The sequence below is a fragment of the Pelophylax lessonae genome (assembly GCF_965119305.1).
Source record: "Pelophylax lessonae genome assembly, chromosome: 11".
Taxonomy (NCBI): Eukaryota; Metazoa; Chordata; class Amphibia; order Anura; family Ranidae; genus Pelophylax; species Pelophylax lessonae.
The window spans coordinates 16,129,355-16,155,895 of record NC_138778.1 but is presented as its reverse complement, the minus strand read 5'-3'; the positions used below and the strand labels follow the sequence as shown (position 1 = coordinate 16,155,895).

The window sequence follows — 26,541 nt, the reverse complement described above, 5'->3', positions numbered from 1 at the left end:
GCCATTTGCCTGGCTGACGGTGCAGCACGATTTAATGAATGGGACAGGGACTTCTTGTGAGCTTTACTTGATTCTTTCTTGATTTTCACTGAAATGCGTAGACTGCCGCATGCGCAATGCATGGGAACGCACATGCGCTCAATTGCACCTGAACCTAAAGAACGGATTCAAAATGTGGATAGTTAATTCTAACTTTGTAACTATTATGTTTCAGTTTGGAATCCCGGGGGGGGGGGGGGGTGGTGGTATGTGGTGGCTAATAAACAAATGACCAGATCTACTGGCGCAGAGCCTGAATATTATACCAGGCCCCGCCCATATCATTGACAGAGGAGGTGTGGCCACACAAAGGTCCTACAATTTAAAATCTTTCACATGTATGAGTAGTGAATAGTAAGATGTGAGCTCCTCAAATCAGAAGTCCATGCAATGAAATGTTTTTCTCACATCAAGAGGTCTAAAGAGAAAGCCAACATGTTTCGGGGGCTCACCCCCTTCATCAGGGTTTTGAAAGAAGCCAACCAATCCCAAAAAAAGAGCAGGAAAGCCATGGGAGCCAAATAACTTTGTGTTATATGATTGGCTGTCACTTATTTCAAGGAATTTTCTATGACCTTCTTATTACATAAAAAATATTTTTTTCTAATGTTTGTCTTTCTTTACGTTCCAGGTTATCCCCGGTTCTCCACTTTCCTACCCATGAGCCACTTGGACCACGGGAACGGCAATGTTCTGTATGGACAGCACCGCTTCTATGAATCCCAAAAAGGCAAGTCTTCTGGGGAAAAGGAGGGGAGTGCATTTTATCAAACAGGAGAGCGCCCCTATTGGTGGTTTTAGTCCATTTTACAGTTTTGATTTAGGGTTTGCAAACATTTTTGTCAAGTTGCCTTTTTTTTTTTTTTTTTTCGGAGAGGAAATTTTTGATGTGCAAAATAAATTAGTAATAGCAAATCTCAAAGTTTAGCTTATTGTAGTAAAATCAGTGAATAGAAATATTTTGTTCACCCTGGGGATGATCTTTAAATGCAACCCCCTCTGGTCTGTCTTTCACCATCCCACCATTATCCAAACCACAATGGGGTTTGAAAACACAGATGCTGCACTGGTTTGCACCCACATTGGTATTTAGTAGGAAGGTGTTGGCAATACCCACTATTGCCTCTAGATGGCACTGCGTAAGAAAAACTCCCATCAGCAGGAGACATCCCTTTGGGTTGCAGAGGATTTCCGCACTTGGAACCATACTCTTTGCCTTCTGCAATAAAGCTGAATGCTGGTTCGCACTCTTGCACTTTCAAAAAACACACCACAAATGCAACATTGATTTCCCATACTGGCATTCACACTGCAGATCGCCTGACAGTGGCCCAACTGTCTTATTCATCCCCTTCTTTGAGTCATTGAACCCAGAACAACCGATTTGCCTTGGTGACCTTTGTCACAGTGACAGAAAATGATAAATTAATAAATTTCCGTCCTTTTTGCATACTGTATCTTAGATGTGATGTCATCAATGGATCTCTGTGCTTCTCTAGGCAATGCAGGCAGAGCATGGCTGGTGGGAGGGGGCTTTACATAGCTTCCAGAAAACATCATGGCTCCTTGCCTCACACGTCGGATGCTAGCAGTGGTCTCGATCTTGGGAGGAGTTCTGCATATATCCAAATGCCTGGAAGCAGTGCCTGGACAAGGTCATCTAGAGCAGTGGTCCTCAACCCTGGTCCTCAGGGCACACTAACAGGCCAGGTTTGCAAGATAACTGGAATCCATCCCAGGTGATATAATTTGCTGCTCAGTGATTGCAGTACTCTAGTCTGCATCTCCCCAAGGTAATACTTAAAATTTGGCCTGTTAGTGGGCCCTGAGGACTGGAGTTGAGGACCACTGATCTAGAGCCCCAGGCGAACATGCCAAACTGCAGCCCCCCCCCAAGATATTTGAGCATTATATGTTAGATTTTTATGGGGTGGGGGATTTTTACTAACAGTAATCTGCATGCACAAATTTTTGCCCCCCCAGCTACAATCATCTCTCCCCATATGCTCCCAGCACTAATCCCCCCCCCCCCCACAAAAAAAAATGTCCTCCCCCCCCCCCCCTATCACAAATACCCCCTCCTCTACCATATCCCCTTTTATATAACAAACCCCCCAAATCCCCCCTCCTAGCACAAGTCCTGTTTCCCCCTCCCAACACAAAGACCCCCCAAATCAACACTCCCATCACACCTTCCCAAATTTCCCCTCCTAGAACCATTCCTACCTTCTGCCACTCCCCAATTTCCTCCACCCAATCTCCGTGTGGTGCCCCCCCCCCCAACCTCACATGGCACCTGTCCCTCCTGCCCACCCCTTGTCCCAGCCCTGCCTGGAAGGGTCGTTGTCAGTCTGGAGGAGTGGCCATTCCTAGGCAGGCTGTATTTGCACAGGGAACGCCCACATGTGATGCTGAGCTTCCATGATTGAAAGAACGGAAATAGAAGGGGTGGGACCAGGGACTGTCAAACTGGGGAGGAAAGAGCTAAATGATGCTGGACGTCCTCTAGCCAGGATAGAAGACTCGGCTCTATCGGAGAGGATTTTCTTCACCCACCCCTACCCCCCCCCCCCCATACAGTAAGGCTCCATGTACACGGGACGCTGGAAATGGCCGTTTAGGAGCAGTTGGGCGTTTTTTTTAGAAGCCCCTGAACCCATCTACATTTTATCTTATCTGTCCATGTACACCAGGTCGTTTGCGGTCGTTTGTGGGCAGTTGCGTTCAGGGACTTTTTTTAGAACGCAATTATTTGCGTTCGAACGTGTGTTTCCCGGCGTTTCAAACGCAAAAACGCGAGCGAACGCGATGACCCGCGTTTGGCGTTCGTGCTTTTCCATTTTAAAGGGGAATAATTTTTTTGACCTCTAGGAACGGTTCTTAACGCAAACGCCTGCTAAACGCGGGTACAAACGCGACCGAACGGACGTTTCAAACATCCTAAAAATTCCAGCATTCAAAGGGACTTTTAACAACGTCCCGTGTACATGGAGCCTAAAGGTGGTTCTTGAGATTGGATGCTGATATTCCCAGAACAGTCCAGAAACCCGTTATCTATTATCTCATTGTCTGATTATTTTCTATCTTTTTATTAATATCTCCCAGCATTCCCTATTTTTTAATTATTTTTTTTGAATCCACATTTTCATAAAACGATTATTTTCTGATCCATTCTGCCATCCCAAAAAGGCATCTTGGCAGCTTTTGTGCAAAATATTTGGAGACGGCCGGAAAATCTGACTCTGCAAAGAGTTTTTTTTTTTTTTTTAGCCTCTAAATAAACGAAGAAGAAAAAGTGTGAAAGTGAGAAAAACGACTAAGAATAACCCGGGAACGACACTGGGGCGGGGGAGCGCTGACATCATCCGCCATTCTGGGATCTGTTATGGAAGGACAGGCAAAACCGAACTCTCCATATTTAACCCCTTTCTGACCGCGTAGTACATGCACTCACCGCCCACTTTATTAGGTACACCTGTTTAACCGGTTCCAGACTGCCCACCGCATATATACTGCAGCAGGGCGGCCCTCCTGCGCGAACCGACGTAAGGCTACGTCAGTCGCGCGCCAGCAGCTAGGGGGCGAGCACTCCCGCCCCCACTCGGCAGCTGGGACTCCGATGCACGGGGCAGGCGGCTCTGATTGCCGCCGGCCACCCGCGATCGCCCCCCCCCCTGCTGAGAGAGAAGGACGGTCAGCTGTTGTAAACACAGCTGACCGTTCTTCTCTCTGGAATGATCAGAGAGCTCCTGTGATCCTTCTATATAGGATCACATGTCTCTGATCATTTCACAAGCCACGCCCCCCCCCCCCACAGTTAAAATCGCTCCCCTAGGCTCACATTTAACCCCTTGATCACCCACAATGTTAACCCCTTCCCTGCCAGTGTCATTATTACAGTAACAGTGCATATTTTTATCACTGATTACTGTAGTAATGTCACTGGTACCCCCAAAAGTGTCAAATGTTAGGGGTTCGATCTGTCCGCCGCAATGTCGCAGTCCCGCTAAAAATCGCAGATCGCCGCCATTACTAGTAAAAAAAAAAAAAACAATAAAAATGACATAAATCTTTACCATAGTTAGTAGGCTCAATAACTTGTGCAAACCAATCAAAATACGCTTATAGCGATATTTTTGGTTAAAAAAAAAAAAAATATATATATATATATATATATATATATATATATATATATATATATATATATATATATATATATATATATATATAAAAATATAATTTCACATTCTGCTCTATAACATTCCCCCAAAAAGTGTGAAAATCTAAATTTTTAGGCCAATTTGTTTTCTGCTACATTTTTTTTTTTTTACCAAAAATATGTAGCAGAGAACAAATTGGCCAAAAAATGTTAAAAAAAAATTTAGATTTTTAAATTTTTTTTTTGGGAATGTTCTAGAGCAGAATGTGAAAAATATTTTTTTTTTTTTTTTTTGTTTCCAGAATTGTCGCTCTTCTTTTTTTTTTTTTTTATTATAGCGCAAACATTAAAAATGGCACAGGTGATCAAATACCACCAAAGGAAAGCTCTATTTGTGGGGGGAAAAAAGGACATCAATTTTATTTGGGTACAGTGTCGCATGAGCGCTCAATTGTCCGTTAAAATAACGGCAGTGCCGAATCGCAAAATATGGCCTGGTCATTAAGGGGGGGAAATCCTTCCAGTCCAGAAGTGGTTAATTGCTTGGTAGCGCAAATTGCTAATCAGCCAATCGCGTGGCAGCAACTCAAATGCATTTAAAGGATGTAAAAAGTGCAACGCTAAAAATGAGTGAAAAGTAAAGTGCATACATAGTGCATATAAGTATTACCTGTGTGACAATTGATATAAACATACATATATCATAGCCGAATAAAACAATGATGATCATGGCCAAACACTGCAAATTATTAAAAGAAAAATCCAAAGTGTGAAGTGAAGACCAGGAATCTTCAAACGTTATTCCATGTGAATATTCAACCTTGAGCCGCCACCACCAACATCAGAGGGGGGCTTACCGAATGCAATGAACTCGCAAAGGCTTACGCTTAGTGGGTCAAAACCAGCATATATAGATGGATATGAAGCCAGAGGACATCCCGATTGGGCTTCAACCATAACGATAACCTCAACCGATTGATCGCTTGGATACAGGTAATTCCCACAGTAGAAAATCCAGATAATAAAGGGGCCACAGTTTCTTCTCCACATAGTGTAAAACTGTACAAAGATGACTTAATTTATTAAAATCCAGAACACTTAAAATATTGATGAGTAAAAAGCGCTTGTAGTTAAAACATCCTAGGATCAAGTAAGATGAAGTGGTAACATGGCAGCAGAACTGACGCGTTTCGTCTAAATAGATCCTCCCTTTTATTATCTGGATTTTCCACTGTGGGAATTATCTGCATCCAGATAATTCACCTCTCTGCAATCACAATTTGTAATGTAGTCAGGAGTGGTAGTGGGTAAAGAGGGGTAAATGGGGAAGACAGATATGGGAGAAATTCTACCAGACCTGCTTATGGGGATTTAAATGTCCCTTGAGATTTGCAAACAATGGGTTACATTTTAAAATGTATTTGTATTTATTGAACAGAATACATCATGCATGTAAAAAAAAAAAAAAAAAAGGAATACAATCATAATAAAGTATAACAGTGCATGTATTTTACATTTCACGTGAGTTTCGCTCACATTTAAGGAGCTTCTTCAGGATCCATAACCTACATGCAGACCAGATGGACTTTAATCATATCATGGTATCTAAAAAGGAAATAGATAATCAATATACATCAAACCTGGTACATTCAACCTAGTATAACGTGTTTCGCTCACATTTAAGGAGCTTCTTCAAGATTCATAATCTACATGCAGACCCAATGGACTTTAATTATATCATAGTATCTAAAAAGGACAATAATAGATAATATACATCAAACATGGTACATTCAACCTAGTATAACATGTTTCGCTCACATTTAAGGAGCTGCTTCAAGATCCATAACCTACATGCAGACCAGATGGACTTTAATCATATCATAGTATCTAAAAAGGACAATAATGGATAATCTATATCAAACATGGTACATTCAACCTAGTATAACATGTTTCGCTCACATTTAAGGAGCTTCTTCAGGATCCATAACCTACATGCAGACCCGATGGGACTTTAATCATATCCTAGTATCTAAAAAGGACAATAATAGATAATATACATCAAACATTGTACATTCAACCTAGTATAACAAAAGAGAAAACAAACCTTTGCTTTAATATATAAAAAATAATACAAAATGAATACAAGATCAGTAATGGTGTTTAAAAATGGACGAGCAAATGGGGGAAAAAAAAAAAAAAAAATCTCACCTCTCTATTTTAGTAACTCCCAATGCAATGCTTGCCAGAATCGCATCGCACTTACATCACATGTGATGTGCACAGGAATGCGGTGCGTTTTTGGTGCAAATCACATGCGGTGTTCAGCATGTACCCAGTGTGAACCCAGGCTATGTTCCATCAACGACGCCTCCAAACAGAACCCAAGCTTAAAAAGAAAAGCAATAAAAAAGTCAAAACGGCAGTTAGCAGCGTTTTTTTTGGCGTTTATTGACGTTAGAGCGTCTTCACAGCTGAAAAACGCCACTCAAAACCCTCTAGTTTTTGGGGGTTTTTTTTACAGCCAGAAAACGCCCCTTCCAAAAACTGCTGATAACAGCCTGTGTGTGCATGGACACATAGGAGAACATGCTGGGGAGTTTATTGGCTGCAGAAAAAAACTTCTGACGCCAAAAACAGCCGCTATAAAAACGTTCCGTGTGCATGAGGACTAAAGCACGACCGTCTTCGGGATGAGTTTGGCGTTAATCCGGACGCTGGCAGACAGAAAAAAAAAAAAGAGTGAACTGCTGCACATCCAAGCGGTGACTTTTTGGTGTCGTGTTCTCCGAGAAGGCGATTATAGACGGTGAGACGTCCCAGGAAGACGACCTTATAAGTGAAGAAAACCGTATTTATACTTTGTATCCATTTATAGTGCCAGCGCGCCCAGAGCCGCTTCCTTCGCCCGTGCCAACCGAATACCCGGCTGTCTCCCTTCTGACTGCGGGATCACCATTTGTCTCCATTAAATGTCGTATTTTGACTGTCCGGAGACAAACAGGTGGTGAAAGCCCCCCCCCACCAGGAGTGAAATCCAAGCAGTGGCCCCCCCCCCCCCCCAGTGGCTGGTTTCTGGGAGACTCAGCTGACTCCGCCCCCTGCGCTGCTGCACTGACAGAGACCTCCGCTAATGGCCTCTCAGCTTTCACAATATTGTGGCTTTGATCTAATCCGTGGAAGTGGGAGGCCAAAGTGCTCCGCCGCGCTCTGCGCACCCTTCCCGAGCCGGAGCGACGGATCCCCCCGCCGGCTTCATGTGTTACACAAACAAAATCCAGAGAGGAAATAAACAAAGAAAAATAAAACAAACCGCAATAACGGATCACAAAACAAAGGAACGGATTTACGTTGGACAAACACATTGTATGTTTTCATTTTGAGAACCTTCGTTCGATTTTCAAATTACAGGGGCGGTCAAATCGAGACAACAGTAACGAGAACATTGGAAGGGGCAGCATGCAACATTTTTCTTAAGATAAAGAATTTAGAACAGGAAATTACATTGTCTGTCTGGGAATTACATTCAATCCAAAATCGAATGTTAAATCGGGGGTTAACAAATTTCCTTTGAATCTAGGCGCCAGCTAAATAAATTTGGAAGCCACTATTTTTTTTTGTGTTGCTTTGTGTGGTTTTTTTTTTGTGTTTATTTTTTTTGTTTTGATTTTGTCTTTGTTTTTTGTTTTTTTTTGTTAAATCTAAAGCTGGATACACACTATCCAATTTTTGTGGTTAGATTTCCTTCAGATTTACCTTTTCTATGTAGTGCAAGGGCCTGCCAGATTGCATACAAATTGAAAGTATTTATATCCTGTATATTAATATTATATGGTTTTGGTAAGTCTAAAGGAAAAAGTCATCAGAAAATCAGTGTGTATGTCCCATTAGGCTTAGCCATACATGTTCAATTTTCTTGTACAATTTTCTGTTAGATATTCCAAACAAAAATATAATATGAGGTCAAAACGAAACCCTTTCAATTGTATCCAATTAGGCAGGCCCTTGTACTACATAGTTGAAGGTAAATTTAAAGAAAATTATTGTATAATGTATGGCCAGTGTTATGTAACATGTTCCCGAAGGTGAACTTCCTTTAACCCTTTCACAGCCAGAGCAGTTTTTGCATTTTTTTTTTTCTCCCACACATTTAAAAAATCATTTTAGGCCTGAAGATTGCTTAAAACCCCCCAAAACATGATATATTTTCTGAAAACAGACACACTAGAGAACAAAATAATGGTAGTTCCAATTTATGTCACACAATTTACTGTAAAGTAATATTTCAGGAAAAAAAATAAAAATAAAAAGCCAATTTTTGGGGGCACAAAAATGCAATAAATGACCCAATTTTTTGGTAAAATATAAATGCCGAGGTTTCACCGAATAAATGGATACCCAACAAGTCAATTTACATATATATATTTTTTTTATATATATTTTATGTTTTTTATATATATTATATTTATATTTTTTTATATATATTATATTTATATTTTTTTATATATATTATATTTATATATAATATATTTATATTTTTATATATATATATATATATATATATATATATATATATATATATATATATATATATATATATATATATATATATATATATATATATATATATATATATATATATATATATATATATATATATATATATATATATATATAGATTTATTATATATATATATATAGATTTATTATATATATATATATATATATATATATATATATAGATTTATTATATATATATATATATATATATATATATATATATAGATTTATTATATATATATATATATATATATATATATATATATAGATTTATTATATATATATATATATATAGATTTATAATATATATATATATATATAGATAGATTTATAATATATATATATATATATATATATAGATTTATAATATATATATATATATATATATAGATTTATAATATATATATATATATATAGATAGATTTATAATATATATATATATATATATATATAGATTTATAATATATATATATATATAGATTTATAATATATATATATATATATATATATAGATTTATAATATATATATATATATATAGATTTATAATATATATATATATATATATATAGATTTATAATATATATATATATATATATAGATTTATAATATATATATATATATATATAGATTTATAATATATATATATATATAGATTTATAATATATATATATATATAGATTTATAATATATATATATATATAGATTTATAATATATATATATATATAGATTTATAATATATATATATATATAGATTTATAATATATATATATATATATATATATATTTATTTTTTTATATATTATATTTATTTCGTGTAACGGAGGAGGTCTGCTGCTGGAATAATTGCTCTCATTCCAGCATGCATGGCGATATGTAACGTGTATCGCAATCATAGTTTTCAGGTGTGAGCGCCCCCCTGAGTGCTTTCTTTTAACTTTTGTGCGTATATAAAGGGGTGTGTTTTTTTGTTTTTTTTGGGGTTTTTTTTGGGGGGGGAGGGTTGTGCTTGGGTGTAACTTTAATTTTTTACAATAAAACACTTTTTTTTTTTTCCGATCACATGGGGGACAATGAGTCCCTTTATGTGATGATTGATTTTTATTGGTGCCAGGTTCTCTTTAATGAGACATCCAGGGTGTATGGCCGGCATTAGGCCCAGTTCACACTACTGTGTGTTATGATCGTGCGCAAAATCACCCTAGTTTTCTGATCTTTCTGAATAAAACCATAATCCAAATATAATAAATAAAAAAACAAAAATGTTACAAATCAAATATAATAAGTAAAATAAAAATATAATAAAATATAATATAAAAAAATAATAAAAATCAATAACCATCAAAAATGTAATAATAAAATGAAAATATTATAATCACAAAATGTGTAATATAACATAAAGCAACGCAGAGCAGGTAAGGCTAAACTGATAAATTTTTGGATAAATAGTTCTTCTCAGCATTACATTCAGCATCACATGATCTCTGCAGATAAGATGCAATGTTTCAACTGATCGATCCTTCCTTCCCTTCCACGGATCTCTGCTGACTGAATCTCTCAGATAAAAATGGGCCGCCATCCTAATTTTGGCTTCAGCACCTAGATAGTCATTGACCTGGAAAAAAGCATGTTGTCAGCAAAGTCCTTCCTGCTTTGTGCAGAGATAGAGAAACCGGCCTTCATTGGCAGCTCCTGTAAATTCTGTCCCCAAAGCAGAGATGTCCTCTGAATGCAGGAGGCCTGTGTGCAAAAACCCCCTCCCTCCCAACCTCTGCATGTCCAGGCTGTCCTTTACACACCAGAGACTGCCCCCCCCCCCCTTCACACAGGGAACACCTGGGTCGGTGTATCCTGTCAGACGCCCCGCTCACGGGGTAGAAATAAGAACAAATGATGTCCAGGGCTCCAGCTACCCTCTTCCCTGCAGTCAGGGCTGGGACAAGGGGTGGGCAGGAGGGACGGCAGCCCTGGGCACGAGGGGCGGCTGCCCTTGGCGCAATGGTCAATTGCAGGGATGTGGGTGCGCTGACCAAATCCTAAGGGGGAGGGTGCAGTTTGGTATCTTTGCCCTGGGTGCTGGATGGCCTTGTCCTGGCACTGCCTGCAGTCACCACTGCATATAGGCTATAGGCAGGGTGTAGGAGGCAGTACAAGATCCGACCATGTGCTGACGTGAACTGCAATTTTCCACACTGCTGCCAAACCTATGCCCGAATTATGCTTCTCTAATGCCCAGTTGATGCCCGTTTGTCACCCAGTTTGCACCTCTCAAGTGCCCACTTTATGCCTATCTGGCCCGCCTTTGCTCCCACACTTACCTATGTGATAGATCCCAGTGTTGTCAACCTGGCAAACACGGAGAGGGCTGTGATTGGTCATATATTTGATTTGACCTGCCCCCGCTTATTAGTCATCAGAGCAGTGCTGATTGGCTATTATCTGCCCCCCCCCCCCACATTGCACCCACTGAGAATACACCACTCCTACAGCCAGTACCGAGGGGAGCCTAAAGCAGAATTTTCTCCAGGAAATCTTCAAATGTTTTAATACTTTAATATTTTTCTCATTACTTTATTATCTCCAAATTATTCCAATAAACTTTATAATCACACTTATGGTCCGTACTGAAGTTAACCCAGAGCAGCATTTTCTCCAAGAAATGCTCTTCAGCTGTTTTAACACTTGCCCTCAATTTGCCCTCAATTTGCCCTCAATATACCCATTTATGGCTCATACACCCCTAAAATCTGACAGTAAAGACCCCTTCACATTTTATGCGTGTGTTCATGCTGGCGTTTTTCACACATTGACGCATTAAGGCGACCCAATTATTTTATATAGGCTGGCGGTGCACTTCATTATGTGAAAAAAAGTGCAGCTGCAGCATTTTGCGCAGCGCATGCATGGCGTAGCACTGTATCGCAGATGTGCCGTCAGCTGCTGTATGTGTACATTAGGGTTGGGTTGCCACTCAATTCACACCTGGTGTATTCTGGAACGTACAATAGACAAAGCACACATAAAAAGTGTGTTTTGGAATTGTGCTGCAATTGTGTGTCGCGCTCACGGTGCCATTAATTGTTAATGGCACCCCCCAAGCGCGGGTAGCAGGCAGGCGCACTACAAACGCGCAGTGAAAAAACATGCCATGCTCCCCTCTGAAAAAGGTTTTAGAACTTCTTTGGGGTGTGTAATTCAAGTGATGAGCAGTCCAATATGCACAAACCTGAGCAGCAACGCTAGTTCCCGGCTATGCTCAGGTGTGTACCCAGCGCACTTTTTTCAGAGCATTACCGCCAAGGAAGCCTAAACCTGTCACCAAACTGAAAAGTTCAAACTGGGCATATAATGGAAGTTAAAGTGGAGTTCCAGTCATTTTTAAGAATTACCCACATTGTACTGTAGATCGTTAGTGTATTAAGGTTTGGATATTATTGTGTTGAAATTTCTGCAGAAAGTACCTACCTAAGTAGTGTACCCGTGACTTCGGGTCGCAGCTGCCTAGGTGATTACATCATCAACCAGGGCCATTGACTCCTGGGATAGCTATGTCATCAATCCCAGAAGTCTTCAGGCGTCTAATGCAATTGCACAAAGCGCGCCGCAGTGTTGTTACTGCGCATGCGCAAGATCCGGAGGTGCATGCTGGGTAGCCAGCTCCACGAAATCAAGGAAATTAAGCCAGGCTGGCTTCAGCTGGCCAAATCCTGCATGTCCGCAGCCAGAATCGAGGGGGCAAAAGAAAAATAAGCAGTTTGTAAGTAGATGCAATGTGTACATGGGCAACATTTTCCATTATGCTTATCAGGAATTACAATGATCTCTGCAATGCTATTAATGCAATGTTGGCTAGGAGACTGGAACTCCACTTTTAAGTTCCCCAAGTCTATCTGCAGAGTTAGAATGATTGGTGGAGTCGGGTATACAAGCTGCAGAACGAATGTACATCTCAACTTTCCCTTCGATAATCGAGTGTGATCCCTGCCCACTTTTGGTAATCATGTAGAAAAGTTGTTTTTCTGTCCCAATAATTTCCTGCTTGTATTAATTTTTTTTCTTTTATTCCAGATAACTTCTATTTGCGGAATCTCCCCCCACAACCCACGCTCCTTTCAGCCAACCATAACTTCCCCAGCATCGCCCGGGCTGCCCCGGGCCACCCCATTGGCTCGTGCAGTCGGGACAGAGAGAACAGCCACCTCCAGAAGGGTGCTAAGGACAATGAGCGATATATGGGGGGCTCGGACATGAACAAGGAGAAGGTGGGCAAAGGGGACCTGAAAGATCGGCACATGGAGGAGGAAGGCAAGGAAAGGCAGAAAGCGGTACTGCCCATGACTATGGACAGCCACTGCAAGGAGGACATGCATCAGAGGGGATCGTGTGAGAACAGGACCAAGCATTTAAACTCTTGCCTGATGACCTCAAAGGTGCTAAACGGGGACCCCAGCAAAGCGTTGTTGTCGAGCTGTACCGTAGGGGCAGGGATGCCTCGCCAAGGTAACCAGAATCGATGTGCCAAAGAAGTTATGAGGTCCGACCGGTCGTATCCCCAACACGAGCCTCAGCAACCTTACAGCGAGTGCCTAGAGAGGAGGCAAATGCTTCACCATTCTGTGTCCTACACTGTCCCATCCAGTCTCCCCAGCATTGCTGCCCCGCTGAACACCTCCACCAGCTCCTTCCCCTGTCTGCAGCTTCATTCCAACTCGGACGTTGTGTGCTCCCTGCAGGAGAAGTCCAGCAGGGAGCTTAAGATGGGCAGGCCCACGTTCGTGCCTTCCGTAGGGCACTTCACCGACAAAAGCCGGCCTTTTCAGGTGACCCCGGAGGGCTGCCATTTAGACAGAGGGGAGGGGAAAGACAAGGGCCACGAAATGAACACTGACCACCACCACCCTCCCTCTTCTGGGTCTTACACAAACACGTTCTCCCACCTCAAAGCCGAGGTGGCGAAAGGGGAGAGGAGGTTGGAGTGGCCGCAGAACACAGCCGCCAGGATCAAAAATTTTGAGTTCTTAAATAGCGGAGGTTCAGAGACTGCTATGCAGAGGAGCATTGAAAAGAATGCATACTTAGAGATGCAGGCTTCACAAGACTGTCCACGTCCCAATAACCAGGATTCCCACTGCATAAAAACTAGCCAGTCCTTCTGCACTTTAGACCGACCCTCCAAGGACTCCCAGGTGCACGGCCATCAAAAAGTTGCCCGGATACGGCACCAGCAGCACCGGCCGTCTGAAGGGGAGCAACAGGGAGGCAACCAAGAAGGAAAGAGGAAAACAATCGATCTTGCCTCCTTGGGCTACAACGGACCTCACCTGCCACCGTGGACGGAGCCACCAATTTCCATCGGTGACGACCGGAAGAACTCTTACCTGGATCCCTTCAGCACAAGTTTACAACAGGCTGCGCTAATGACTCCTGGTCCCTCTCTGGCCCAGGAGATGCAGGGGCCTACAGACGAGGTGTCCGCCATGAAAAACCTGCTGAAATACAGCAACCAAGCACTTATCGTGGGGCAGCGGACACCCTTTGTGGGTTTGGGGAACATGAAGACCAGCTGCTCTCATCAAGAAAACAAGTTCCACGGCAACAACAAGTGCCAGCCCGAGCAAGAAAGGATGGATTGTGCCAGGAGTCGGGAGAACGAGACCTCTCATGGGGAAGGAGAAGTCCGGCAGCCGCCAGTCGGCATCGCTGTGGCTGTCGCACGGCAGAAAGACACCAGCGGCCGTCACGAGTCGGCTTATGGGACGGGGTCAAGTCGACAAAACAGGAATAACATGGGACAGAAAGGTGTGTACTGAATACTCGTGATTTATTTATTTTTGTGTTAGTGGGAATCCCAAGAATGTTTTACGTAACCACAGCAACATTGTATCAGGACCGCAAGTTATTAAACCACCCACTTTGAATCTCTGTTAGATGACCTGAACAATACATGTGCAGTTGCAGCCACTGTATGACCAGATTCTTTATCCAATCTGGCTAGTCCAGCCTTTCTCAACCAGAAGAACCCTTGAAAAAATGTTTAAGTCTGAGGCAACCCCAGCTAAAATTCAATGGAGCTCAGTCGGAAGAGTAATTCTTACATTGAGGGTTGGTGGGAAAAATGTCTGTCTTAGTGGGAAGAATGCCCCTTACATTGGTGGTCAGCGGGAAGAATGCCCCTTACATTGGTGGTCAGCGGGAAGAATGCCCCTTACATTGGGGGTCAGCGAGAAGAATGCCCCTTACATTGGGGGTCAGCGGGAAGAATGCCCCTTACATTGGTGGTCAGCGGGAAGAATGCCCCTTACATTGGTGGTCAGCGGGAAGAATGCCCCTTACATTGGGGGTCAGCGGGAAGAATGCCCCTTACATTGGGGGTCAGCGGGAAGAATGCCCCTTACATTGGGGGTCAGCGGGATGAATGCCCCTTACATTGGGGGTTAGTGGGAAGAATGCCCCTTACATTGGTGGTCAGCGGGAAGAAATCTCAGTTTTAAATTGGTGGTCAGAATGTCACCCCTAAAGAAAGGTGTTGGACTTGGAACTCTAAATTAACAAGTGGGTGCTGAGGCATCTGATGAGGATGGGGAGAAAGGGACTGAGAACTCTAAGGTGAAAGAAGGGGCTTATAATGCTACAGGGTATCTAATTTTACATGGTGGTGCCTCAAGATTTTTCATAGCTTTAAAGAGTTCCAATGCCTGTAAAAAGGTTGAGAAACACTGGCCTGGTGATTCCAAAATGCCTAACTGGGCATTGCTCACAGTTATGTAAAAACTCTCTAAAGTAGATTTATACTTTACAGAGTTGCATTTGAAAGCAACGTCATCTGCAGCTTAAGAAATGAAGAGCTTTAATAAATTGTGGTCATCACTGATTCCAGAAGGTTGCCAAGAGTCTGTTGATAAAACCAAGGCTGAGACTCCCAAGTTTGTGCCATAAACCATTATAAATAATATATATCTAAGACCACCTTCCATGATCTGCCTGTCTGTATGTACCACCATCAGTTGCGAGTGCACCAGCATGAAAGCTTGGCATGATCATTTTGGAAGAGGAGGTAGTATACATGAGTGGTGGTGCTCGCTGATATTCCCATATTGTGAATTCCTTTGGTCAGCAAGTGTAGTCATAATAGGCAACTTTAATCCTCCATCCCCAAAGACTTGTGTACATCAATTCTTTGGTCAGCGGGAAGAGCGCCCCTTACATTGGTGGTCAGCGGGAAGAGTGCCCCTTACATTGGTGGTCAGCGGGAAGAGTGCCCCTTACATTGGTGGTCAGCGGGAAGAGTGCCCCTTACATTGGTGGTCAGCGGGAAGAGTGCCCCTTACATTGGTGGTCAGCGGGAAGAGTGCCCCTTACATTGGTGGTCAGCGGGAAGAGTGCCCCTTACATTGGTGGTCAGCGGGAAGAGTGCCCCTTACATTGATGTACACAAGTCTTTGGGGATGGAGGATTAAAGTTGCCTATTATGTCTACACTTCCTGACCAAAGGAATTCACAATGGGAGTATCAGCGAGCACCACCACTCATGTATACTACCTCCTCTTCCAAAATGATCATGCCAAGCTTTCATGCTGGTGCACTCGCAACATTTTGGAAGAGGAGGTAGTATACATGAGTGGTGGTGCTCACTGATACTCCCATTGTGAATCCCTTTGGTCAGGAAGTGTAGACATAATAGGCAACTTTAATCCTCCATCCCCAAAGACTTGTGTACATCAATTCTTTGTTCAGGGACCCTTTCTCAGTATTCTGAAGGCAGCTCCACCAGTATGTAGGGATGCGTCGGGTGGATGATGCTTCGGTTGGCACATGGAAGTTTGGACCGCCAACCGTTTCGGGAGCCAGGATGCCATGGCTACGTAGAGAAACCTGTTAAATCAGAATTTGCAGAGTGGATTTCACCGGCAGGAAGCATTGTGTGAGTGCGAGGAGGCGTGAGCGCTTCCCGTCTGATGTGTGAAGAGAGTGATGTCACCATGTGGTTTGGGGGAGCTGCAGAGGGGGGTTGTAGAAGTTGGCAAGGTAACAATATCCGGGGTTACCAGAAGCCGTTGGCTCGCTTATAACACATGGCTTTCATTAGCAAACCTCTGGGCCGCTCTCCCAGTGAGACACAGCTTCCAGCTGAAGGCTTCCTAGTCTAGCTGGCTGGTGAGACCTCTGAGTCAAAATATTAACCCTGTGGTGACCTCTAGGGGGGGATTAGTGGGTTTGATTTGATTAAAAGAATTGAGTGTATTATGTTATCTGCAGCAAGCAAAGCCCGCTACTCCTCATGGAAGGCTATAATATATAAATGACTATATTTGGTTTCGATAGGTAGACAATTAAAAATCCTCCTTTTGGTGTTTCTTTAAAAACGCAAAGTTGGTTCAATTTCTGGGCTGACACCATTGTATCTTGCTAGTAGGTTCTGGCCGATCCATGCATGTCATCGACTTGGATGCAGAAGAAGAACGGAGCCGAATATGCGATGAGAGGCTGGGTATCCCGGGAAGAGACCTCCTAATGCAGTAAGTGTTCTTCGACACGAAGATTGATTGTTGTGAGAGCAGCGGTAAGAAATTCTGATTGGCTGTAATAGGTTGCTGCTCCCTGCAGGTCACAAAGGTTGCTTGCCCTGCTGTTTCCCTAAACCTGCAGTTCATTTGGTAAGAGGTCAAACTGCAGGGATACTTGCCCATGGCACAGATACATTATTGGATTGGGATTGCCGAGGATCCAATATCCTTGTGACCTGTCTTGTCTTGGCTTCACTCTTGCTCTAGGTCTTCAACAGTAATGTGCATGAAAAGCCAACCTTGCATTTTCATGCGCAGTCAGATTAAATACTTTTCTGCTTGGTTATGGTTAATGTTCATACTGGTTGCATTACTTCAAATATTATTGGCTCTTACCAAAGCATGGCTATTGTCCTGACTACCTACCTTGTTTGTGTTTCACTCCTTTCCTCTCCTTCGTTTTAGGGAAAACAAGGACCTGGTGGAATTTGCCAGGATTCATCCTTCTAGTGGCTGCCCGGGAGACCTAACACCTCATCTTATGATGGCGGGAGGCGCAAGCCAACTAGGAGCCGATCCTACACCCCATACACATCCCACCCACCCTCACTGGCTGCCCAGAACAAGGAGCCCCTCCATCTGGATGGGCGGACATTCTTATGGTAAGCATGGCTGGTCTTCAGATCCATGGTGGGGTCTTGCAAAACTTCTTTACCCTAATGACAGCCCAGGATTCCTTCTTTTTAAAAGAAACTGACCTTACGGCGTGTTATTTATAAATTATTTTCATTTTCTAGCATGGCGTGTCTATAAACTTTGCCAAAAATAGAAATTTTTGATTATTGATGTAACTTTTGGCCTATGGTATTCACCTAAAGACACTTCAGCATTTGTCTTCCTACTCCCTTCGCTCCTCCTGCTTCTCACAAAGTTTCCTCCTCCTTGCTGCAAACCTTGCCCTACACTAAACTTCATCACTCTTCCCTACCTGACATTACCTAAAGAGAACCTGTACTACTTATTGTAAAAGTCTTGCTCAGTGTAAACACGACAAGATGGCTGTTAGCGTTCTTAGTTTCTTCTGTGCCCCCCTCTGACTTAGTTTCTCTTTGATACGGGGGACTATCCATTAAATGACGACTGAGCTGTGCCAACTACCATTTCCAGTTTTGTTGTTCTTGGGCCCTGGCTGTCCCAGACATCATGACCAAGCTGTGACAACTGCTATTTCCAGTTTTGTTATTACTTGGGCCTGACTGTCACGGAAATTACCAAGGTGTTCAATATGCTTTTTCCAGTTCCTCCTTATTACTGGGGTTTGACTGTCCCGGACATCGTGACCGAACTGTGGCAACTGCCATTTCCAGTTTTGTTCTTACTGGGTCCTGACTATCCTGGACATCGTGACCGAGCTGTGTCAGCTGCCATTTCCAATATCTCCTCCTTAATGGACTATCCTTAACAACATGACCAAGCTGTGCCAACTGCCATTTCCAGTATATCCTCCTTATTGTGTCCTGACTATCCTTAACAACATGACCAAGCTGTGCCAACTTCCATTTCTATTTTTTCTCTTCTTACTGGGTCCTGACTATTCCTGGACATCATGACCGAGCGGTGTCAGCTGCCATTTCCAGTATCTCCTCCTTAATGGGTCCTGACTATCCTTAACAACATGACCAAGCTGTGCCAACTGCCATTTCCATTTTTTTTTTCTTACTGGGTCTTGACTATTCCTGATGACATGGCCAAGCTGTGCCAGCTGCCATTTCTAGTGTCTCCTCCTTACTGGGGCCTGAATATCCCTGACGACATGACCAAGCCTTGGCAACTGCCATTTATATTTTTTTTTTTCATACTAGGACCTGACAATCCTCAACATCGTAACCCAGCTATGCCAACTGTCATTTCCATTTTTTTTTTTCTACTGAAGCCTGACTATCCCTGATATCGTGACCAAGCTGTGCCACTTGCCATTTTCAGTCCAATGAGATTGCTTTTACTGGCCATTAGTGCCAGGTCATTGGACTGCATAGTGGCAGTTGATGGGACTGCACCAGCTCCGGCCAACCAGTAACAAAGTGACACTAAATTAGGAGGGGCACCTAGAAGGCTAATATTAGTAATTGTGAGCATTTTATGGTGCTCGGCTCCTAGGAAGGACTTTTACTTTTAATGTTTAAAATGAAGTACAGGTTAACTTTCACTTTCTGCTTAATCCAACTCATCCTGACATCATTGAAATGACTGCAAAGGGAAAGGTCCTCTTTAAAGGGATTAATTGTGCAGAATGTGCAATTTGAAGCCATGATTTTATCTATAGTAAATGGGGACCCTTGGCATAGTTAATATGCTGTATTTTACTCATCCCCTACTCCTCTCTTCTATTGGCTGGATTCTATGCCCCACCCACCAGCTTCATTGTGTCTCTGTAGCCTCCTAATCCTACACCTTGCTTCTGTTACCCTGTATCATTGTCCATGATGGAGCTGGTGGGAAATAAAGCCATTGACTGGCAGGCATAGAAATCTATGAACACATTTTAGAAACATTGCTGGGAAGCGTACATAGCTCTGCCCACATCATTCATCCTCAGCACCATAGACTTCCTGCACTGCCCCTTTAAAGAATACCAGTTTGGCTCCATAGCTCCTTGCTGTTGATTTTGTTGAACATCGTTCTCCGCTCTTGGTTTACAAGGGCTGTAAATAGTATTTGTAGTCCTAGTATTTTGAAACTGTAATTGATGTACCCCCCCAGGTATTAGTCACCCTGCTCTGCACCAGAATCTGCCCCCTGGATTCCCCCCTTCCATGTCTAGTGCCATGCAACCAGTGTTCCCCCTATCGCAAGAACCTCCCGCCCAGCTGGTAATACTACCTCCAGAGCCCTCTCCCCATCCTGCTCCGCACTCCCTTGGTAAGTGGCAGCACCTTTTTATCATTCTTCTTTAAGTGTATGTATCGTGTTTTTTGGCGAGTGTGCATTTTCTATGAAAGTCTATTTAAACCCAAAATACTGTATAATATATTGCTGCTTACTGGTCCTTGGATGTGGTGGCTGCATTCATCTTTTTTTTTTTTTTTTTTCACGCTTTTGTTTTCAGTTTTTACCTGGTGATCCTGCAAAGTAAACACTCCCTTATTCTTTGTGGCTACACTTCTTTCCCCATGTCTATATGAAGGGAGCCATGGTTGGACTGCAAACTGGTCTGCCTTTGTTGTTCTCCATCACACGGTGGATTGATGGGACCCGTAGTTTACAGCATAGACAAAAGGATTGATTTACTAAAGCTAGGGAGTGCAAAATCTGGTGCAGCTGTGCATGGTAGCATAGGCGTGCGCAGGGGGTGTGCCAGGTGTGCCTGGGCACACCCTAATCACTACCCTGCAGGATGGAGAGTGGGGAAAGGGGCTAGTAAATATGTAATGTTTACTAGCGCCTTCCTTTTCCAAATGAATATTGTGAACACAGCTAGGTTTACTATGCTTTGTTAAAGAACAGGAAGCCGTGCTCAGCACGGAGCACTTCCCATTCATTCACTGTCCAGTGAAGCTGAGGCTGCAGAGAAAGGCGTGTGTGTTTTGAGCTTTGGGGTGCACACCCTAATTCAATAGGCTGCGCACACCTATGCATGGTAGCCAATCAGCTGCTAACTTCAGCTTGTTCAGTTAGGGCCCTTTCGCACTGATACGTTTTTACTGTGCAAGAAAAAAGTCTCCCTTTGAATCCTATGGGATCTTTCCACACCACTGCACTGTGGGTGCGGTGCGTTTTGGAAAGTCCAGCATGCTGCATCTTTGATGCGGTTTTGAAAATCGTACTAAAAATGCAGCTTCTCATTGAAATGAATGGAAATCGCAGTAAAAACGCACCCGCGATTTGTTTTTGGTGCATTTTTGAGTCACCTGTCCATTTTTCACAGGTGTAGGCAGCCCAAAAATGCACCAGAAATGCATCTGAAACAGTAAAATCATGGTTAAAAAAAACTCACATGCGTTTTTACCATGATTTTCCTACAGGGCACTGTAAAAGCGAGCCTAAGCTTTGGCACAAAAAAAGGAAGCGGATTGGTTTCTGTGCAAAACTGCACCTGGTTTTGCACACTCCAGTTTTAGTAAATCAATCGTATTGTGTATGCCGTCTTTTCTACATTTCTGGCAGGATCAACAGATACTTGCTAAATACGTTCATAGCCTGAAAAAAAAAGAGAACTAATGCAGCCAACACATCGAAGGACTGGTAAGCTGCAATTTATTACATTTTTGGGTTTAGATGCACTTTAATATAAACTCATTTTTCATTTGTATGTTTATTTCTGTTCCAAAGGATAATTCACACAAATGTAGATCCTTTTTTTTTACTTGTGTTAAAAAAAAAAAAAAAAATGTGGCAATGTTCACTTTCAAGCAGTAGGAACATAAAGGGCAGTAATGCATGGTTAATGATCACTTCTAAGCAGTAGGGACAAAAAGAGACCCAGTAATGCATGGTTAATGATCACTTCTAAGCAGTAGGGACAACAAACAATTTGTCCCTTTTTAACTTTTTAACATTTGTGTTAAAATTGAAATTTTTTTTATGACTTTTTTGAAATTTCCATTAAAAGAAAAAAAAAAACACAAAGGAGGAAAATGTACAAAAAATAGTTACTTTCACACCTCCGCTTCTAGAATCTATAGTTGAGGGCAGTTGCAGTCCATCCATTAATCTACATGCAAGGCGCCGGACGCATGGATTCCAATGGGATTTTTTTTTTTTTTTTGTAGCATGTGATTAGAGCCAGAGGCTCTAATAGGCTTCAAAAAATATTCGCTATTGCCACACTGATTCTCCCTCTGGCCAATCAGGAAGCGGGCCCTGACACCCGTTTCCTGATTGACTGAAAGGAGAGGCCATGCTATTGGCTGAGGAGGAGGCGGGAGGAGACGCAGGGGAAGCCGCCGCTGCCGGGAGAAGCCGCCGCTGCCCCTGCTTGCCTGCCCCTCCTCGTCAGTACAGGGTGAGTGAGCTGGTGATGGTGGGGGGTGGTATGGCGTGTGAGCTGGTGTGGTCCGGGGGGGGGAGTGTATGGTGTGGTCTGTCTGCGGCCAACCCTTCCCCGCCCCATGGAGCACCAGCCGCCACTGGTTGCGGGTGACATTGCTGGGTCCTGGGACAGCTGAGGATCTCGCTAGGAGCCACTCTAGTACCGCATGGGAGGGACTTCTCAAGGCATTCGGTCTCCTCAGCTTTTCCTGGATCCACCCGAGTTCGTCTTATTGTCTGCAGTCAATGTTTGGCCAAGAATTTTCCACATGGCTCCTTTGATTTTAAGATTTGAGCTGTGTATGGACAACATAGGAAAAGTCCCAGGTGGTTTCACCCTTGACTTGGTGAGGTTGAGGGATGAGTGTTATTATTATTTATAATACTATTATTTTTAATGGTTTTAATTTTTGCATTGTCAGCTTCTATTACTAGAGGTGTGGGGGCCACTAAAAAAGCAATCCTTGGGTTGTCTAAAATAAGCTAATTTTGTTTAAAACAAAAAGTGTCCAATTTTAATACAAGTAGTCTGCAGGAAAGTTTTCATTAAATTAAAAAATGAAATGAAAGATAGGGATGTATTGTGTCTCCAAGTGACTTTTTTTTTTTTATATTTCTTTGCATTTGGTTGTTCCCAGCTGATGTCATGGATCAGGCATCTCTATGGCCGCCTATGTACCCTGGCCGAGCACCCACCTCACACCTCCAGCACCCCGGACAGCTCCCGGTCTACTCCCGATCGCAGTTTTTAAGGCAACAGGAGCTGTACGCCCTGCAACAACAGAGGGCAGCGCAGGCTTTAGAGCTTCAGAGGCAAACCCACCTCCAGGTAGGTCAGGTTGTGAGGGTCATGACTTGAGTCCTGTTTGAGTTGATGGGAGACTGTTCCAACTTCTGTTCTTGTTTCCACTTAGCGGAAGCCTGAGGACCACCTACAAGAAACGGAAGACCCCCCGGAAAAGGCAGTGAAACCGCACAGTAAAGCAGACGCCTTAAACGCTTCAAAGACTCCACCCAGCCTGCTACTGCCACCCCCTTCTGCACCGGCTCCGCCCAAGCTGTCCCCTTGCTCCCACTCGCCCATCATACGGCCTCCGTCCAAATGCCCGACGCCCCGGCCACTGGCCCAATGCACTTTACCGGCCTGCCCAGACGGCAGCTCCGCCTTGGTGCCCAGCTCTCCAGCTGTCAGTCCTGTGCCCGTTCAAAGCTCCAAAGGGAAAGAGGGAGAGGACAGGAGGGGAGAGGGGCAACCCCCCAGAGACTTTCCCAAATCACTGGAACCAGGTAGGTACCCATTATTTTACATGTTGGGGCTAATAAAGCATAAATCAGGCCAAAAGGATTTATTGAATTGTGGATTGGGCAGGGTAAGGTGGGAGACTCTGGTGGTCCTTACTGTGAACTGGCTGTTTGAAAGTCTAAGCCCTTATCTGATATCAGTCACACCAAGTATGACTGTTAGAAGAGCCACGAGTAGCTACCAAAAGAAGAAATGAAGCCCTATATGAGCATACATCTCTTTACAGGGACTGTTCAGTAATGTACAGCCTCTCAGCCTGTTAGCCCTCACCTCAACAATGGTGGTTATGTAAAATTATAAGCCCTTATCTGATATCAGCTACACCAAAACTGGCTGATAGAAGAGGGGTGTGCTAGAAATAAGGCACTGTACAAGTTTACATAGAGTTAAAGACTTTACATCTCTAACACAGGGACTGTTCAGTAATGTACAGCCTAGTAACCTACATTGGAGAGGGGAGGGCTGTGTTAATGGCTAAACCCTTATCTGATATCGGCTCCACTGTGACTGGCTGTTAGAAGATAGGCCCTACCATAAGTAACTACTTAAAGAAATAATGGGGCAATGTATGAGCACAAAGTCAAAGACTTCATCTCTATCCAGGGGCTGTTCAACAATCATGTACAGCCCCCCTGCCTAAAATCAGCTACTAGCTGTTAGAAGAGGGGCTTGCCAAGAGCAACTACTTAAATAATTAAGCACCCATACATACATAGTCAAAGACTTTTTGCCTCTGTACAAAAATTGTTTGTGATTTACAGTCCTTCAGCCTAATAACCTCCAGGGTGAGGGCTGTGTAAAAGTCTAAACCCTTATCTAATATCGGCCACCCTGAGGTTGGGTGTTAGAAGAGGGGCCTGCAGAACATTGCTTCATTATTACTTCATTATTTAAGTAGTTACATGTGGCAGGCCCCTCTTCCAACAGCCTGCCTCAGTGTGATTGATTTAAGATTTCAGATAAGGGTTTGGACTTTTACACAGCCCACATCCCATTTTAATGATTTAAGATTTCAGATAAGGGTTTGGACTTTTACACAGCCCTCATCCCTCCAGTAGAGGTTAATTGGCTAAGGGGCTGTAACTCACTTAACCGTCTATGGATAGAAATAAAAAGTCTTTAATCCTATGTATGCTTGTACAGTGCTTCATTATTTGCTTGTGTAGTTACACATGGCAGGCCCCTCTTCTAACAGCCAGTCCCAGTGTGGCTGGTATTGGATAAGGGTTTAGACTTTTACACAGCCCTCTCCCCTTTTTGGAGGTTAATAGACTGAGGGGCTATGTTTTTCAGACTTTCCATCTGTTTCCAGGGGCTGTGATATACAGACCCTCAGCCTTTTAACCTCCATTGGAGAAGGCAGGGCTGTGTAACTGTTTAATCCCGTATCTGATACCAGCCACGCCAATCAGGCTGTTTGAAGAGGGGTCTGCCACATGTAACTACTTAAATAGTGTATTCCCATCTCGAACAGTCAAATGTTGGCTATACTCATTCCATTTATGGACTCAGGTCGGACAAAGCCCTCAGTTCTCCTGATTTGTAGAGTTAGCGGTATAAAATAGAATCTGTTACTGGAAAGATGTGAACGGCTCCTTGGCTGCGCGGCTGAAGACTAATTTGTAGCCTTCTGCAGTAAAGTGGTTAACAGTGGCTTCAAAAACGAAAAAAAAAAAAAAAAACTTCACAGGCGAGCCGGGAGGGGGGAGGGTGGGGCAAGAACCCGCCATCCCATTAAACGGATTGCACAGTGCTATTGATTGCCTTTTAAATTAAAAACATATTTGCATGCCGCAAGGCCAATTTGTCACCACGTCTCCTCTCCGCGTATGCTTGGAAATCTGTTCGGTTTCTCTGTAGGTCCTGCCAGCTCGCGGCTGAATCATTGCAGCCGCTTTCTAGCTCCATCAAACGCTTATGGAGTTAAAATTAGACTTTCACAGTCCCGCCATCCGTATTCTGGGAAACGGCATGACTGGGTGTTTTTCAGGGTTATTTTGGCGGCTGTGGCCACACTGTATTGGACTAGGATCACAGAACTGGACTTTCCCTTATAAGAGAATGGACCCTGGGTAGAATGGGCTTTTATACATAAGCATTGAAGGCCAGAGAGCTTCTTGCTGCCCATAGCAACCAATTAGATTCTCATATTTTTGTTTCCGATGTTACATGAAGGGTTACTAGGGGCAACAGCACCCTGAGGGCCCAAAGCAACCAGATGATATTGCTTCTAGCAGAAGTCTGAGGGCCCAAAGCAACCAGATGATCTTGCTTCTAGCAACCAGTGAGTACCTCATTCACAGTCCTAATCTAACACCGAGAGCTCTTATATGGCCAACAAAATCTGGTCTGGTTGCCTCTAGTAACCAATGAGAGTACCTTATTCACATTCCTAGTCCAACACCAAAAATCTTAAATGGCCAGCGAAAGCTTTCTTTCACATTGGGCCACATGCCTGAAGCAAGAAATGGTTTGCCGAAACATGGCCTTCTTGTATACTCTCTTCATATAAGGAATACATTTTCTATATGGATTTGGAGTTGCCGGCTCACTTGTCTGGAGGACATCGGAGCCAGAGTACCCATCTATGGACTCTATCCATGAACTTCATTTAGAGGTTCCCCTGTTTAAAACGCTGCATCTGCTGTCTTTACATTTCTATAATGCAATGGTAAATTGCCCATCGTGGTCAATTTGTGAAACCCAAAGGTCATTTAGAACCTAATGCCCTTAAGAAACTAGCCACAGTTAGATTAGCTCAACCACTGACATGGTTTTTGTAGATCTGACCAACAAAAAGATTGGACTTCAACGTCTGTCGTCAACGGTCCGTTACTCCATTGGAGGTTTGAAGAGCAGCTTTTGGATTGGTTGCTATGGGTGACAACAGGGGACCTTTCCCTCATTAGTGGTGTTAGAAGTCAACCTGGCCTTCATAAGCAGGCCTTGCAC

At 43.1% G+C, this 26,541-nt stretch overlaps 1 protein-coding gene across 1 annotated transcript in view; it reads left to right on the top strand.

The window, feature by feature from the left end:
• BAHCC1 (BAH domain and coiled-coil containing 1) overlaps positions 1-26,541 on the top strand; it is a 187,559-nt gene that overhangs the window by 92,619 nt on the left and 68,399 nt on the right. The window contains exons 4-10 of the mRNA XM_082272320.1: positions 671-769; positions 12,823-14,553; positions 17,168-17,270; positions 17,724-17,920; positions 20,019-20,177; positions 22,925-23,115; positions 23,201-23,573. Coding sequence (XP_082128446.1) covers positions 671-769; positions 12,823-14,553; positions 17,168-17,270; positions 17,724-17,920; positions 20,019-20,177; positions 22,925-23,115; positions 23,201-23,573 — 2,853 coding nt within the window. The remainder of the gene's footprint in view (positions 1-670; positions 770-12,822; positions 14,554-17,167; positions 17,271-17,723; positions 17,921-20,018; positions 20,178-22,924; positions 23,116-23,200; positions 23,574-26,541) is intronic.